The sequence below is a fragment of the Vanacampus margaritifer genome, chromosome 19, assembly GCF_051991255.1.
Source record: "Vanacampus margaritifer isolate UIUO_Vmar chromosome 19, RoL_Vmar_1.0, whole genome shotgun sequence".
Taxonomy (NCBI): Eukaryota; Metazoa; Chordata; class Actinopteri; order Syngnathiformes; family Syngnathidae; genus Vanacampus; species Vanacampus margaritifer.
In genome coordinates, this window is record NC_135450.1 from 13,209,738 (window position 1) to 13,226,830 (window position 17,093).

The following is a 17,093-nucleotide window of genomic DNA, read 5'->3' on the forward strand; positions in this document are numbered from 1 at the left end:
TAGCTTTGGCTGAATATGATGTTTGTGTTTTTTCAATGTTACGGTTAGTTTACTTTGAGTTAGAAGTTAAATATCCTCCGGCTTGCTAGCATGTGATATCTTCAAAGAAACGATTTGAAATGAAACACTGATGGATAGGATTCTACATGATCATGAAGTATAAGGTACTAGCATTTCTCTTCTGCTCTTTCACAGCATGTCTCTGCAGCCACGTGGGCAATAACTGTGACGCCAACACAGGACAGTGCATCTGTCCTCCAAACACACTTGGCGAGAGGTGCGACCGCTGCGCCCCAAACCACTGGGGCCACGATATCATGACTGGATGCAAGGTACCGTGACCACTGCACTCAATGTCATTTATCATGTGCAGTTCAGTAACAAAGGCGCCAAGCTTCAAGTACTTGCAAGTCAGGCTGTGACATTCTAAAATTAGACTGTACTTTGGACTAGCATATTTTACACAGGTGTGTATTATACACGGGATTTACTGTATGTCTGCCTATGCTGTCAAATTAACTCATTCACCCCCAGTCATTTTCACTGAAGCAACCCCCTTCGCTCCGGCTGTTTTACTGGATTTTGCAACACCCACAGAATATTGTGTTCTATTGCTATAAAAAACACAGAACCTACCAAAACAAATGTTAGTCTCTTCCTTCATCAGGAAAAAAAAGTATATTTGTATCTGTTTCCATTTTGCAGCAATTAGCATTAGAATATAACTAAGTTTCATTATTATTCACATTCCTGGCAAAAACACTGGCAAAAAGAGCTTGTTGCAACATGGCCCTGGTTGATCTCGTATACTCTGCTGCCACCTGCTAGCCGTTTTTTTTGTAATAACTACCATTGCTTTAAGTCACCTCTTCATGTCAGAAGCTGCATTAAATCTTTTATGCTCTTGCATAAAAAAATGAAAAAAAATTTAAACACATTAAAAAACGTGCAAATACGTTTTTGGGAGCAAAGGACAAAGTATTTAAAAAAAATATATATATTTATTTACGCGTTTTGAATGAGTTAATTGGATGCATATTTTTGTTCTTTTTCAGCAGAGGACAAAAAAAGAAAGAAAGAAGTCTTGAGCAACTGAAGTCAAGTTTAAACATTTCTTGACAATAATGTTATATGTGACCTCACTAGTCTAAACATGACATTCGGATTACATTTTTCAAATATGAGTTATGAAGCACAATCCAGCCGCTTTTTGATACATCGGAAGGCGGCCATTTTGCCACTTGCTGTCGACTGAAGATGACATCAATGTTGCTCAGGGCTCAGGCAACGACCAATCAGAGCTCACCTGTTTTCTGACGCTGCGCTGTGATTGGTTGTTACCTGAGACCTGAGCAACATTGATGTCATCTTCAGTTGACAACAAGTAATAAAATGGCCGCCCCCTGAGATGGCTGGATTTTGCTGCTTAACCCTGGAGGTGGATTGCTGCCGCGTTGAAGGGCACCTCAAGAGTAGCCAAGAAACATCTTTCCATCTTCTAGGTTGGAAATGTTTTGTGTCTGTTCCGTTTGAGTGAAGAGGTTCTTTGTGCAGGAGTGCGGCTGCAGCGCGGTCGGCTCAGTGACGCAGCAGTGCAACGTCAACACGGGCTGCTGCCTTTGCCATGACTCCTTCCGAGGAGAGAAATGCAACGAGTGTCAGCTGGGCTACAGAGACTTCCCTCAGGTGAATGATATGAACTAGCAACATGGACTTATACTGTTATTATGCTTACATTTCATTCGAGGCCTTTATTATGTCTTTGTCTTTGTGACATTCCCGACAGTGCACCTCATGCGAGTGCAACATTTCAGGATCGGAAAGCGAGACTTGTGACCTTGAGCGAGGAATTTGCGCCTGCGCGGATCGGACAGGGAAATGCAGCTGCAAGGTAAACGTGTGATTCTCCTGATTTCATTTTTGAAGTATATGTTATTCACATATCTATACATGTCTTTTCTTGAAGGAAAATGTGATGGGAGACAACTGCGAGCGTTGCAAGCCCAACACAATCGGATTGACTCTGCAAAATCCGCTTGGCTGCAGCCGATGTTACTGTTACGGCCTGACACACTCCTGCACGGAGGCGCAGGGACTCATCAGGATGTGGGTGGGTAGACGCTTTAAAAAAATATATATTTATATATATATATTTTTTTTTTTTTTAACACGCATACAAATCACATGTATGTGAACCTAATATTGCATACGGTGTTTATTTAGTCACATAGAAGAAGAGTCTTAAGCAATTCAGCGGCGTCCATTTTTTTGTACAAATGCATTTGTAAAATATAGGGCTGGGAAATATATTGAAAAAATATCAATATCACAATGTTTGCCCATGCAATATGCATATCGCAAAGACATGCAAATAAGTTTCATATGAAACTTTGATCTGAATTTGACCAGTCAGACACAAACTTAAATCACCAATCAACAGTTGAACATTATCTAGGGTAATTATAATTAACTAAGAATGCATTGCACTTGCTTATTTTGCCACATGACAAAATGTTATTCTTTCATTAGATAATAAAAACGTTATTTCTTTAGGAACATGTTATATTTCACGATAATATCGATATCGCAATATTCAACAACTATATCGCACGTTTTTCCGATATCGTGCAGCCCTAGTGAAATTATTAATAATATAAATGTGTTGTATTTGTTTATGTTCCTGTCACAAAAATGTCCAACATGAAATACTAATGCTACCTAGTGGCATAAAACTACCTCAGCACAAATCTATGACTCAATATTTCACACTCCCTTGCTATAAAATTGTTGAATCAATGAACTAAAGATACAACAGCATTTGTATTTGGCAACCAACATATTTGTCCCTTTTAATGTTAATTAACAAGAGTATGAAAAACTTAAAAAAATAAATAAATAAATGTAATCGTACATTTAGTATATACTATGGTAATCAAGCAATCAATTACAATTAAATATTGTAAACGCCTGACAGAGCTAATATATAAACAGTATATATTTATGTAGGTATTTGTGCATATGCAGTACATTTATTTGGTTGATTTTAAGTAAAAACAGTCAGTTGACTTTTTGACTTTTGACCTTTGACTTTTTGTTATGATGCAGCTTAAAATAAGTGTTCTTCCGTGTCTCATATCTCTTATTATGCAGCCAGTCTTGTAAGTCCGAGCTACACCATATAAGCTTAATAGAGTTTCACATCCCGTCTTCCCAATCAAATACACTCTTGTAGAGCGCCTCATATCCACACTTTAGGACTTCAGGGATATAGAAGGAGAAAAAAATAAAACGATCCGAGCCCTATGAGATGAATCTATTTTTAAAATCACTCAACCGTATCCCCGAGTCAATATTGAACCCCTGATATCATTCGCGCGACTCTGAAATGAAAACAAATAAAATGTGAGACAGGGAGGTTGAAAACCACTTTAATTTACTCCAAGGCTGTTGCTAAGAACTCAGATATTATTCACACATCAGACGGCAATAGTCCAGCGGTAACAACGCTTGCAAACGCTGTCAAGGTTTACGACGGACCGAGCCTGGCCACGAATAGCAAATTTCCGCAAATAGACGCCCTACAAAATGTGATTTCCCCTTCAAATCATAAAAATACCACAAACTATTATCCCAAAATTATTTAATAGGCAGACAGGCCTGATGTTTAGTTTAGTTTTTTTCCATTATTATTATTATTTTTTTTAAATCATCTGGTTTATGCACTCAAACATGTATGCACCAAAACTGACTCATTTTGCTCACTTTGCATTGTAGCTAACACTGAGGCCAGAGCAGACAGTGCTCCCCCTGGTGGACAAAAACAGCATCGTTGAGACACAAACCGGAGTAAGCTTCCAACACCCGGAGATCCTCGCGCACTCCGAGCTGGTCACCACAGTTCTTTCTGAGCCGTATTACTGGAAACTACCGCAACAGTTCCGAGGCTCCATGGTAAGAAACATACCTGGAATGTTTTCTCGTCATTTTTTTTTTTTTATTCTGCGTTGATTTGGTCGTCGATCCATCCCCGACTTTAGATCACAGCATACGGTGGGAAATTGAATTACGCCGTGTACTACGAGGCCAGAGATGAAACCGGCCCGTCCTCATACGAGCCCCAGGTCATCATCAAGGGCGGCGCCAACCACAACATCGTGATGACGCGCCACGTAACGGGACTCCAGATCGGGCAGCTCACACGGCACGAGATTGACATGACAGAGGTATGTTAAAGATTTGGGAAGTCAGACTTAAAACGTGTCTGTCACTTTATGATCTGTATTTCGTCCACAGCATGAATGGAGACACGCAGATGGTCGGCCAATGACGCGCCAGGACTTCATGGACGTTTTGTTTTATATGGACTACGTCCTCATCAAGGCGTCACATGGCAACCAGATGAGACACAGCCGGTAAAAATTTTTATTTTTTTTTTTTAAAAACGCACAATCAATCTAACTTTACATGTAAAAAAACAACTTTAAAAAAAAAAAATGTTTTGTGTCCCTCACAGTATTTCCGAGATAAATTTGACTGTGGCAGAAGCAGGCACGCCCACCAGGGAGAGCGAGAAAGCCTACCAAATAGAACAATGCGAATGTCCAATTGGATACTCCGGACTGTCCTGTGAGGTACGTCCACAAACTACGAACCACTAATGAGTACTCAATTACAGAATACAAGCATTGCTTTTTTTAGTAATTGTCTTATTTATTCTTATTTTTGACAAAAGGAGCACCAATTTTGGAAAGCGCATGTATGCTGGTGAAAATGGACATACTTTAAGGGTCCCAAATGAACTTTGTAGTGACCCCTGAAGAATCAGCCCCGACATTAGTTTCACCAACTGACACGACATTTGTTGTACTCGACAATCATAACAGGATGCACAAAAAAAAATTCAAGCAGCCATGACAATTTAACAATTTTTTTGAATCTGCCATTTTGTCCAATTGTTGAGAGAATAATAAAAAAAAATTGTCCAATGTTTTGTACAAACATTATCAGACAATATTTATGCCAAATTATGATGCAATGAGGACATTATATTGATAACCAATCACAGATCCGATCAGAAGATGAGCTAATCTATCGAGTCTATTTAAACAGCTTATTTATTTACTAGGGGTGTGCCAAAAAAATCTCATAATAATCGCGATTCTCATTTAGTACAATTCAGAATCGATTTAAAATGTCCCAAAATTGATTTTATTTAAATTATTCTATACTGTCTTGTCTTGCCCTTGTTTGTGTGTGCCTTTACTGGGAGCGCTAAATTTAACCCTAAATATTCTCCCAAAAATGCTCATAACCATTCAATATACAGAAAATTATTCTAAAATATTGGATTAAATTTCTAAAAAAATATATATATATTAACAATGGCAGCGCAGAATACCCCTGGAGTGAACAAGATTGTGTTTGCTGTAATGTCTTATTCTTCCGATGCGATCAATGGCGTCAATGATCGGAAAATACCATCGGCAAATTCTGACATTGCAACCAATTACCAATTTTGCATAAAATGCAAAATATGTGCTGATCCGGTCCAGCTGATCAGATCTGTGTTAAGTCGCAGACCCTATCTTAAATATGACATTAATATATTATTTTATAAGCAGTGTTGTTGTTGTCATTTTGTAGTGGTTAGTAAGAAATACATTTTGCTCTTTACAACAGTTAAACTGACAAAAATATGAATCATAATCTCATACTTTCCACAGAGCACGTGATTTGATGTTGCATTGACTGAATATATACAACATATTTTTACTGCAAACATGATGGTCTCTTTTAAACTTCTTGAGATAAAACAAACTTTGTGTCCAAGAGAATGTGGACGCTTGAAATTTGCTGCCTGTGTTTTGCTTTGCCCCGCCAGGATTAAGCCCCCTCCGCTCAATTGTGATGTTTGTCAAAGCAATTCAACTGAATCCAGCTTTCTTTTCTTAAGCCACAGAAAGCAAAAGCATGCTAAGCCCATTTTTAGTTGAGTGAGGATTTTCTAGAGCGGGCGTTATGCTGCACACAAGACTCAGCTTCCACTCGGTGATGGTCAGCAATTTGTACTGTCTTTTTTTTATTTTATTTTTTTTAGTTTTAGTCTACCTCTGGTTACCCAAAGGGCGGCGGACCATCCATCGTTATTGTCTAACAAACCTGAAGGCAAATAATAACGTGTAGCTCAACTTCCAACTTTTGTCGCGGGCTTTGCCAACAGATGGCCGTCCCGTTTGTAGCCGCCGCGGTTATGAAAGTATCTGGAAAACGGGCGTTTAGCGCCAGCGCCGGGAGCAGATGGCTCTTTAAAAGGACTTCATTAATTATTGCTGAACACGCAGGGACGGAGAGTTACCTTGCATATCTGTGTTGCACCCGTGTGCGCGCGCTATTGTGTGTTCAAAAGTCACCGAGGGGAATAACCCTTAATTGGCTTTATGTGTGAAAGCGGAGGTCAACAGTTGCCTTGAGAAATAGCAATTTAGGATCATTACGAGCCCATGAGTAGTGTTGTCTTCGCTCTGCGCCACTTCCATTATCATTTTATCACGGCTGTGGGAATACACTCACAAAAAAAAAATAATAATTCATGATCGGCAAGGTTGTTTTGTTGAATCTTTACTCATGTCTTTTGGTGTTTGTTACCACGCAGGAGTGCGCCGCCGGTTTCTACCGCCTTCGCGCCGGCTCGCACACATCTGCTCCGGCCTCCAGAGTCCCCGCCGCTGTGGGCATGGGCAGCTGTGTTCAGTGCCAGTGCAGCGGCCACTCCACCACCTGTGACCCTGACTCGTCCATATGCCAGGTAACTTGTGTGTGTGTGTGAGAGAGATGCTTTGGCGCCATATGCCAGGTAGCTTCTGGAAGAGAGATTAAGGTGAGACTGAGGAAAAGAAGTTTAATTAGCCTGACTGTAATTAACAAGAGCCGGCTTATTCATATTTCACGGCATTCTGTTGCTCTTGATCGTGGCCCAAAGGAACGTACTTGTTTAAGTTTTCATGTAACTTTTTAAGGCATACTGATATGGAAGCCCATTCGCGCCAGTAAAAAAAAAAAAAAAACTTTATTATAATTTTTTATTTTTTTTTTTAATTTGAGAGGCCCATGAGGAAAACGTTTTTTTTGTTTGTTTTTTTCCATTGTCAGAAGCCCATTTCTACGACGGTGTAACGTATAAATATATATTTTTAGAGGGCGGGGGGGAATTGTTGGAATTTTAAAACAAAGATGTCAAATGTCTAATATTAAAAAAAAATAAAAATAAATTAAGTAACCCAGGGGCAGCAGATGCAATGAAAACAACAGCGGCCCTAGAATTGAGCCCTGTGGAACACCATACGTTCCGTTATACCTGTAAATTCATATTGCACATATTCGCCCGACCGTTTTTTTTTTTTTTGGGCTTAATTTAGTATGAAGGGATTATTGTAACACTTATGCCTCATTATAAGGCAGTGAAACCAACTCAATTCACTATCTCTCAAACATAATTGATTCTTTTCTGTTCATTCTGTTTCTATAAAATCAATTTTGCTGGCTTCTTTTACATTCCCTTTAGACTTATTTTATTCCTACCGCTGTTCTGCCTCAAAGCCATTCCTGTCTTCCTCGCCCATTTTTATTGCGCCTTCCATAACGGCGTCATTAGAGTTTTCTAACCGAGCGAGCCAAATTGAAAACGCTAAACGAGTTTGTTTCTGGGGTAATTAGCAGTAACGAGGAGCACAGGAAGTTAATGGAAATGCAACTTCCTGTTGCAGCTGATTGAAGGTCTCATTTGAACAAAGCAGAACTGCACAACAAGTCATGACCCCGCGGGGGAAAATAAGAAATGCTCTTCTTATGTGGCTAATTCGACCTTTTTGGAAACTACACCCGCACGTAGAAATAGCCTGATGTGTATGCGTGTGTGTCCTTTGTGACTACTCTAACAAAGACGGTGAATGAACGTGTAATAGAGTATTCACCTGTACATGAATGGAATCTATTTAGACTGTGTGTGTGACATGCGGGATGGAGAATGACAATATTTCCTGAATCAGTAAAAAATAAGGCCTTGAAATGTGCTGAAAAGAAATTATTTTTCACACTGCTTAGGCAGCTACTTCTACAACAAACAGTGTTTTTTTTTTTTGAGGGGGTTCAGACTGATACCAGTACTAGTACTCAACACTTGAATATCTACCGATACCAAGTACTGATACCACTAGTATTTTTGATAAATACAATTTACAAAAAAAAAACAATGACATATTTTAAACAAAGACCTTAATATCCCAATATAGCATTTTTTTCCCTTAAAATTTCTAGAAATTTTCTAGTTCCTGTTCCAGCCACAAGAGGGTAATATCGGTATTGGCTGACATTGCGATTACCAATATGTTGAAATCGTATCGGCCCGATCCCGATATCGGTCCTCGCCCATCCCTACAAAAAAAAAGAGAGATATCATTTGAGATATGAGTATCGGAGGACTATTTTAATTATCTGATTCACTCCCAGCCATTTTCACTGAAGCAACCAAAAAAACATATAAATATGTCTTTGGGAGAATGGTAGTATTTCAACTAGAACGTATTTATACATTTTTGGGAGTAAATGAGTTCAATATGATTTATGTTGGAAAAATAAGGCTTATTTAACAAAATTCTAACAAGTATTGAACCGGACATACATTTGATAACATTTGAGCATATGCTAACACACAAAATTAATTTTCATTGCTGAAAAAGAAAAGGAAAACATGAAAATAAAACTAATCTCAAAACTTAAGCCATGAAAATGTTGGACTATTTTAGCATGAATTGTCTGTTATTAGAATTAGAGCACTTTAAATGTACCTGTCCTTTAAAAATCATTATCTGAAAAAGCTTTTTGTCTTCTTCTTTTTTTCCCTCTAATTACAATAGCATTAATGGCTTCTTGGTATACAGACTTTTGCATCATCTGTGTCTTTTTTTGTTTTTCGTGCGCTATAAAGAACTGCCAAGACAACACAGAGGGCGATCACTGCGAGCGTTGCGCTCCGGGATTCTACGGCGCGGTTCGAGGATTCCGTGACGACTGCAAACCTTGCGCTTGCCCCCTCACAAATCCTGAGAACAAGTTTGTGTTGATGTTTTCTAATCTGTGGTGCCATTCTTCTATGCTATTATCAACTGAACTCCTCCTGTGTGTCCAGCTTTAGTCCATTCTGCGTCACCGAAGGCTATGACGACTACCGTTGCACATCCTGTCCGGAGGGATACGAGGGGAAATACTGTGAAAGGTCCCAAAACTCAAAATGTGTCCACATTACAATTTTTTTTTCCACACATTTGTTGCAAAAGTCCTAATTCCAGTTTTATTATTAGCGTCCTGAATGACGATAATTGATCACTTCTTTTCCCATCCAGGTGTTCCAGCGGTTACTACGGTAACCCTCGGCTGCCCGGCGGTCGATGCGAGGAGTGTAAGTGTTCCCCGTGGGGGGCGTTGCCTGGACCATGTGACCCCGTCACGGGCCAATGCCGGTGCACGTTCGGGTCTTCCGGGAGGTCATGTGACCAGTGCATGGAAAGGCATGTGTGTGGACCATCTGGGATCATCTGTAAGGACTAACGCACAACATTTTATACCCTTTTTTGTCTTTTGGAATTCATATTATTATTGCGCTGTTCATCTGGCGTCTTATGACTTCATTGACACAAACCATATATTATCTCTTTGACTGCCAAAAACGTTAAATAACGTTTAGTAAAATCCTATGGAGGAGTGCCAAAGACGTTAAAAGACGTTTTTTTTTTCAAAACAGAGGTGAAACTAACCATTTTCTATTGTTGATTACTGAAAAACGGAATAAGGTAGAAACAAACTATTTTTTTCTGATGAAAGATGAGAGTCCAATCTTTCATTTGGTAGTATGTGTGTTTCCATAGTCCAAACACATAATTTTCTGTGGACCTTGAAAGATCAGTCAAAAATGCTTAAATCGGCTGGCACCCACGGCATCCCTTTTCTGAAAACGTCTGGCAGTCAAAGAGTTAAATTATATATCTATATTAGGTGAAATCCTTACTATATATTTTGATAAATTCATTTTTCCATTTTTCCATTTTTAGTGGACATGTAGTCAAAATCAGTCAAAGTATCTGAACCTAATGACCTAAAACTAAAATCATTATGCGGTTCTGTTTGGTTGCTCTCCCCCCCCCCCCCCCACAAAAAAAATGCCCACCCACAGGCGTCCTCCCTCAGCTCACTTTTTCCTCCTCCAATCTTTCCTCTGTAGGCGCCGACAGCCGAGCGCAATCACCCGATGTTGCCATTTTGACTTTATTTTGCCGAGCACGTACGTGCAAATGAGCGGCTTTCACCCAACCGGTTGTTGCCGTGGGAGACGGAGTTGCCTGCATCAGAATTGAAATTCCGCTCATTTAGGCAATCATTTCACTGTCATTTGGAGCTAATTTCCACTTAATATGATCCTAATGGCGGGGCCAATTTAGTACCATTAGCATGTCTTGAGGCGGGCGTGCGCGCACCAGGTAGAGTATGGAAAGAAATTTGTAAGACAGATGCTGATAAGAAATGGCTGCTAGCTGGTGGCGGAGGTGATTGCGCGCCGCGTTCAGGTGCCAAGCGTGTGTTCGCGCATTAGCTGTGCAATTGTGCTAGCGCGGTTGACACCAAAATGGCCGCCCAGTTGCCACCCCAGACCATAATAGCAAGTCCCGATGGGTCGCATAGACGGAGGCAATCAGACGTCGGTCGGAACGCTTGTTACTTTTCAACGAGGTTTGATTGACAGTTAAGGGAGTTTCATATTTCTTTATTTTCTTTTTGGCTTACTACAATGGAATCTCCAAGGTTCAAACTCAGTCAGTCAAAACTGTTAACGTACAGAAGAATGGAAGAAAAAGCACCTCCAGTAATACTTTTACCGTCTCACTTTAATTTGCATTAAATGTGATGTTTTTAAATGAGGTCTATCCAGACCACAATTTGAAGAAGAAAAAAAAAAACCTCCAGGCAGATTCGTTTTATACCACTTTACGACAAATATCAAACTTTTCCAATTAAAAGATGTCCATAGGCCAACAACCACACTGGATTTGAATGCAGAATGACTTGCGGGACATTCCAATGACAACATTTGTATGTGCCGTCCAAAACAAACAGCTCACATTAAGGTAAATGATTCTCTGCACCTGCATGTCATGTGTGATTTGCAGTGAGTGGTTATAGTGAAAAACTAATGCAAACCTCCAAATCATTATTAATTTATTCATCAATAAAGCATCAACATCATGTATTTGTGGGAAAATCCCTGTAAAGGGAAAACAAATTGAATTGAATTTTTGACACGTCGAAGAGATTATTGCTGTTAGCAATCCTACCTGAATTGAAAAAAAAAAAGGGTAAGTATATAAAATAAGGCTGCTATGACCTGAAAAAATGGATGCTATCGTCTAGCATCTTTCTTATGACTGCAGTAAGAAAATATATGTTTTCAGGTTGCAGGCATATCTAGCTGTAGCTAGCTAACTGGGCATTACAGTTTTCTTCTTTTTTTTTTTTGCATTTCAATCATTTATTTCATTCATTTGTAAAAGAGAAAAAGAAAGAAAGAAGACAAGTCTTATTGTATCTGCCCCGTTTCTCCCCAGAGTTCATTTACAAGGTAAAGTTATAAAAAAAACAACAACAGCAAAATAAAATAAATAATAATAATAAATAAAATAAAATGAAGACAGCTCGTCTCAGAGTCACATCTGTTTACAATATGATTTCTGACACTCGTAACAACAAAAATGACAATGGCATAATGTTCAAACTTAATCTCGGTCATATTTCTTTAATAAGATTGATTTAGTCTTTAACTTATTCACTCCCAGCCATTTTCACTGAAGTAACCCCCTTCGCTCCCGGCTGTTTTACTGCATTTTGACTGGTTTTGCAAGGCACACAGAATATTGTGTTCTATTGCTATAAAAACATAGAACCTACCAAAGGAAAGAGTCTCTTCTTTCATCAGGAAAAAAATATATATTTCTATCTGTTTCCATTTTCCAGCAATTAGCATTAGTCTAAGTTTCATCATTATTTACAAATCTGTTTAGAACTGTGTGTAAATTAGCTTTTTTTTTTCAACATGGCCCTGGTTGATCTCTTTTGCTCTGCTGCCACCTGCTGGCTGTTTTTGTAATAACTACCATTTCTTCAGTTGCTGCATCAAAGCCTTCTGTATGCTCTAGCATAAAAATCAAACATTAAGACGTATAAATACGTCTTTGGGACACTTAAAGCATTTATAATAGAATATATTGATATGTTTTCAATTTGGAATAAAGATTCCGTTTTTGTATAAAGCTCAGTCACTTTCCCTGCTTCAGCCATGAGTCATGCACAAATGATCTTCAAACATCCATCTATTATTTTCCGTATAACATAAATTTAAAAATAAGGCTCTGATTTCACTTTTACAGTGTTTTTAAACATATGCATTGTTAGAGTGCCTCTAGTTGTTACAATGATAATATCTAACTACGTGATTCTCAATATTGCATGTGGTATTTAATAACTGATGCGATCATCAAAAGACTTTTTCGTGCTGACTATGCTAAAGTCGTGTTACGCATAACACATTCCAAAGGGATTTTCCCGTCTTTAAACTCATCTTAAATAAAGGTTCAGGTTGAGATTTTTTTTTTTTTTAGTATATGATTTTTTTCGTGTGTGTTCCCGCACGCTCCGGTTCTGTCATAGATTGATGGAGTAGAAAGTATTTCTGTTTAATTTATCTTAGATTCCCCCCTGTCAGAAATTTTAATTTCAGCAATAAATCAACCCCGGGCTGCAGAAAGGAAAGCAAAACTCACACACGTAGCGCTCCGCGTGTGTCTCAGGGTCCCCTGATGCGCAATTTATGTGCATTCTCAGCCTGCAGTGTGCGCTCATAAAAGGTGCGCTTCGCACCCTGCGCTGCGTTCTCTCACGCACGCACAACGAGGTGTTCAATTGCTACTCTCATGGTAAAAGTCCCTAAAGGTTATGACAGTGGGTGGAGCACATTGATGGAAAAAAAAAAAACATCAAATAAATAAAATAATGATAATAATAAAATATTGAAAGAAAATAATAATAATAATAATTTTCTGCATCTGCCTGATATCATATTTGCAACCTCTATTTTGACTCGGACTGCCGTTGAACTTCCTGTATGCGTCCACAGCGTGCGACGACGAGTGCTCGGGTTTGCTGCTGAGCGACATGGAGCGCCTGTATCGCATCATCACCGACATCACGCTGACCACGCCCCTGCCGCCGCCTTACAAGATCCTGTACCGCTTTGAGAACATGACCGACGAACTCAAGGTAGCGTTTGGACTTGATTGAGAGGATGTAATCCCTTAAAAGTGATCATTTAATCCATCTTCTTCCCCCGAGCCACGAGGTTGAAAAGTGTTGAGGCCCCGAGCCAAAATGTGTCAGACATCATCCGTCTGTTGCGTCTCCTTCATGTTACTCTCTCTCCCGCAGCACATGCTGTCGCCTCAGAAAGCTCCGGAGAGATTACTGCAGCTGGCTGACTCCAATTTGGGATCGCTGGTTGTTGAGATGGACCAGCTCCACAGCAGGGTACGCGCGCCCTTTGTGTCACTTTCGGCTCGATTTGAGTTTCGCTCCTTCCTGTTGCTCCGTATTCTTCCTTTCATCCCCCATTGTCTCGGTCTCACCATCAAGGATTACTGGTCATGTATGCGAAGAATCTGTAGATCAACAAGTCTGAGGATTTGTATGACAAAAACAGCCTGCAAGGTTGCATCTTGAGTGACGAGAGATCACAATAGGGGAAAAAACACTAATTTAGGTACCACAACAATTTATGAAAATTTGAATTGTGACAGAATATTGTGAGAGATAAAATATGGATGGATTAGATTAGATTATATTAGATTAGATTATATGGATATTAGCAACCAGTTCAGGGTGTACCCCGCCTACTGCCCGAAGCCATCTGGGATAGGCTCCAACGCCCCCCGCGACCCTTGTGAGGACTAAGCGGGTTAAGAAAATAGATGGATAGATGAATATTAGATGATATAGATTAGATTACATTGGATTAGATAATTGGATGTTAGATGATCTGGATTCAATTAATTTAGATGAGAGGATATTAGATTAGATTGATGTTAGATGATTTAGATTAGATAGATGTTAGATGATCTAGTTTAAATTATATCAGATTAGAGGAGATTAGTTTAGATTACATTAGATTAGATATATGAATGTTAGATGATCTAGATTGAATTAGATGACTTTAGTTAGATGGATTTTAGATGATCTCGATTAGACTACATTATATTAGACAGATGGATGTTAGATTATCTAGATTAGACTATAGGTTGGATTGGATTAGATTAGATTGCATTATACTACATTAGATTACATTAGATAGAGAAATGTTAGATGAGCTAGATTACATTACATTAGATTGTTTAGATTATTTTAGATTAAATAGATGATCTAGATTAGATTATATCACATTAAATTATTTAGATTACATTAGATTAGAAAGATTGATTTTAGATATTCACCCCTTGGCATCCAGACTGCGAATAAATGGTGCAAAACCACCACTGGTTAAATTTTCCAATATGAGACTTAAATGTACATTTGTGTAACGATTGCAGATCTTCTTCATTACCTAATCACTTTTTTGAGGGTTGTAATACATCGAAAACAATAACAACGCTGGGAAAAGCAATTTTTGAATTAGGTCTGACAGCTGTTTTTAACAAATTTGTGGGTGCGGGATCCAAAACTGATCTCAGTCCTTCTCTATCACGTCATTTTTATTTATTTATTTATTTATTGGCTATATGAGCCTCCTTTTCTTAGAAATAATAAATACAAAAAAAAACGGCATCAAACTAAATCAAATTTTACAACGATATGCCCATGATGGTAATCAACTTTTCTTTCTACAGTGGAATGTTTCCTATCTGTGGAGAAAAATCTTGACCTGCTACCAAAAAAAACTGACTACAATTAAGAAATCAATCTTTTTCATCCTTTTCAATATCAATAACTACAGCCTTAGTGTGAGTGTGCGTGCGCATCACTGATTCATTTCTTGTATTCCTGAAATCTTTTGTGTGATTGTGTATGGATCTCAGTGGATGCGCTTGTGTTTTGTTGTACATAATTCATGCGCTATCGTACGGCGAGGCACCAGATGTTGACAATAATCACAAAAAAAGGCAGGTTGCATACGTACACAAACTAAAATATTGATGATCCTCATGTAAGGAGAAGTCAATAACCCGTTGCCGGCGTGTGTGTCGTGCGCAGGCAACGAAGGTGTCTGCTGATGGAGAACAAGTGGAAGACGACGCGGACAGAATTGAGAAAGGAGCCGAGGTCTTGGAGAAGTTCATCAGGGACACGCTGCTGGGAGCTCAAGGTCGGCGCCGGTCGGCACCTACCTCGCTTTCTTGCGGCCATATTTGGTCGTGTTATACGTTCTTTAGATGCATCAGCAACAGAAGATTTTTGATGAAAGGTGTAAAAAACAAAACAAAAAAAACATTTTTTACAGTGCACATCCCAGCTGACTTTGGGTGAGAGGTGGGGGGTACACACCCTGGAATGGGTGCCAGCAAACTCTTCATTTTTTTCATACCATACCTAATACTAAATTAAAAATTGTATTAGCATTGCATGATACGCTAGTGAAGGACTTGGTTGAAGTTTACAGAAGTTAACAAATTCAAAGGAGAACTAAAGCTATTCCAAATATGCTTTTTATTGTCAGATCTTTACCACATATACGTGTTTTCTTTAAAATGATCTGTCATTGTTTTTTTTTTTTTAAATTTACGTATCAACAAATTTTGACAAATATCGGCATCGGCCTTTCTACCAATCCGAAGGTGGATAAAACTGGTATTTCGAACATATTCAGACCATTTTTCACTGTCTGCGAAGATCTTTTGAAACCTTTTACGCATTTGTCGCACAGTGAGATATAGAAACTTTCCATTTATGGATCTATTTAAATTTCCACTTTATAAATAAGGATGCTGACGCTGGGAACTCCCTACACTTTTTATAAAAAAAAATGTTTTTTAAAAGAGTTAAAATAAAGAAATGTTGACATTTTGTAAAACTTTTTTTACAGAAGAAAACTTAGTTCATTTTTAATTTATCTTAACACATGCTGATGACCCTGGAAGCTCCTTGCAATGTTCATCATTTTTAAACAAAGCTGTCAATATAGTTTAAAATTAAAAGAAAAAGTCATTTTTAAAATTTTTTAATATTTTCTCTTCTACTGCAAATCAATGTTGACTTGAAATATCGGTTATCGTCCTTCTTGACTACTAATAATCGGTATCGGTCTATGACTAATCAAAACTACTAGTGGTATCTATACTTGGTATTGGCATACTCAAGAGTTGTCGTACTGGTAGAGGTCTGGAAAAAAAGTGGTTTGCACAGTTCGTAACTAATATTAGCACAAAATAGCTTGAAATATTGTAAGTCGTAGTGTAAGATTGAAGCTTTATCACCCTCTCCTAGTGGTCACATTTATTGAATTAAAAGTCTTGAATCTGAGCAAAGTGGCTTTGAAAGGGGTTAATACAGTTTCACAATAAAAATAATTATTACACGGCTCGTTTTAAGCATTCATGCCATAGCAATGCTTTTTTTTTTTCATCCTCAATGGAGAAAAGTTATTTATTTTTTATCAATTCCAACATTTAAACTTTTGTCCTTTTTACTGTTTAAATTGTAAAAAAAAAATATATATTATTTTTTGGTGTGCTGTTTTGCGGCACAACAATTTTTTTTGGTAGAAGAGAATCGTCGATATTAGATTTATTCTTGTTTACAATAAGTTTCTGACTCACAATTTTTTTCTCTTTTCTTTTTTTCAACACCCTCCCCAGTTGCTGCTCAAATAACTGTGATTCTCAAAACGTTATGTTGTCTGGGCTTGCAAACTTTCTCTCTGGCCCCGCTGCCTGATAAATGCCTATGAAAATGTGTGTGTGTGAAGTGTGCGTCGGTTCTCGGCGGATGATTGAGAGCAGCAATTAGGG

At 38.4% G+C, this 17,093-nt stretch overlaps 1 protein-coding gene across 11 annotated transcripts in view; it reads left to right on the forward strand.

The window, feature by feature from the left end:
- The window catches only part of lama2 (laminin, alpha 2), a 184,668-nt gene that overhangs the window by 134,560 nt on the left and 33,015 nt on the right, over positions 1–17,093 (forward strand). For all 11 annotated transcript variants that reach the window (XM_077553007.1, XM_077553012.1, XM_077553005.1 and 8 more), the window contains 15 exons: positions 196–332; positions 1,555–1,686; positions 1,787–1,891; positions 1,967–2,110; positions 3,775–3,951; positions 4,038–4,223; positions 4,294–4,412; positions 4,514–4,631; positions 6,653–6,805; positions 8,984–9,108; positions 9,185–9,271; positions 9,399–9,592; positions 13,217–13,359; positions 13,525–13,623; positions 15,340–15,451. In XM_077553007.1, coding sequence (XP_077409133.1) covers positions 196–332; positions 1,555–1,686; positions 1,787–1,891; positions 1,967–2,110; positions 3,775–3,951; positions 4,038–4,223; positions 4,294–4,412; positions 4,514–4,631; positions 6,653–6,805; positions 8,984–9,108; positions 9,185–9,271; positions 9,399–9,592; positions 13,217–13,359; positions 13,525–13,623; positions 15,340–15,451 — 2,031 coding nt within the window. The remainder of the gene's footprint in view (positions 1–195; positions 333–1,554; positions 1,687–1,786; positions 1,892–1,966; positions 2,111–3,774; positions 3,952–4,037; positions 4,224–4,293; positions 4,413–4,513; positions 4,632–6,652; positions 6,806–8,983; positions 9,109–9,184; positions 9,272–9,398; positions 9,593–13,216; positions 13,360–13,524; positions 13,624–15,339; positions 15,452–17,093) is intronic.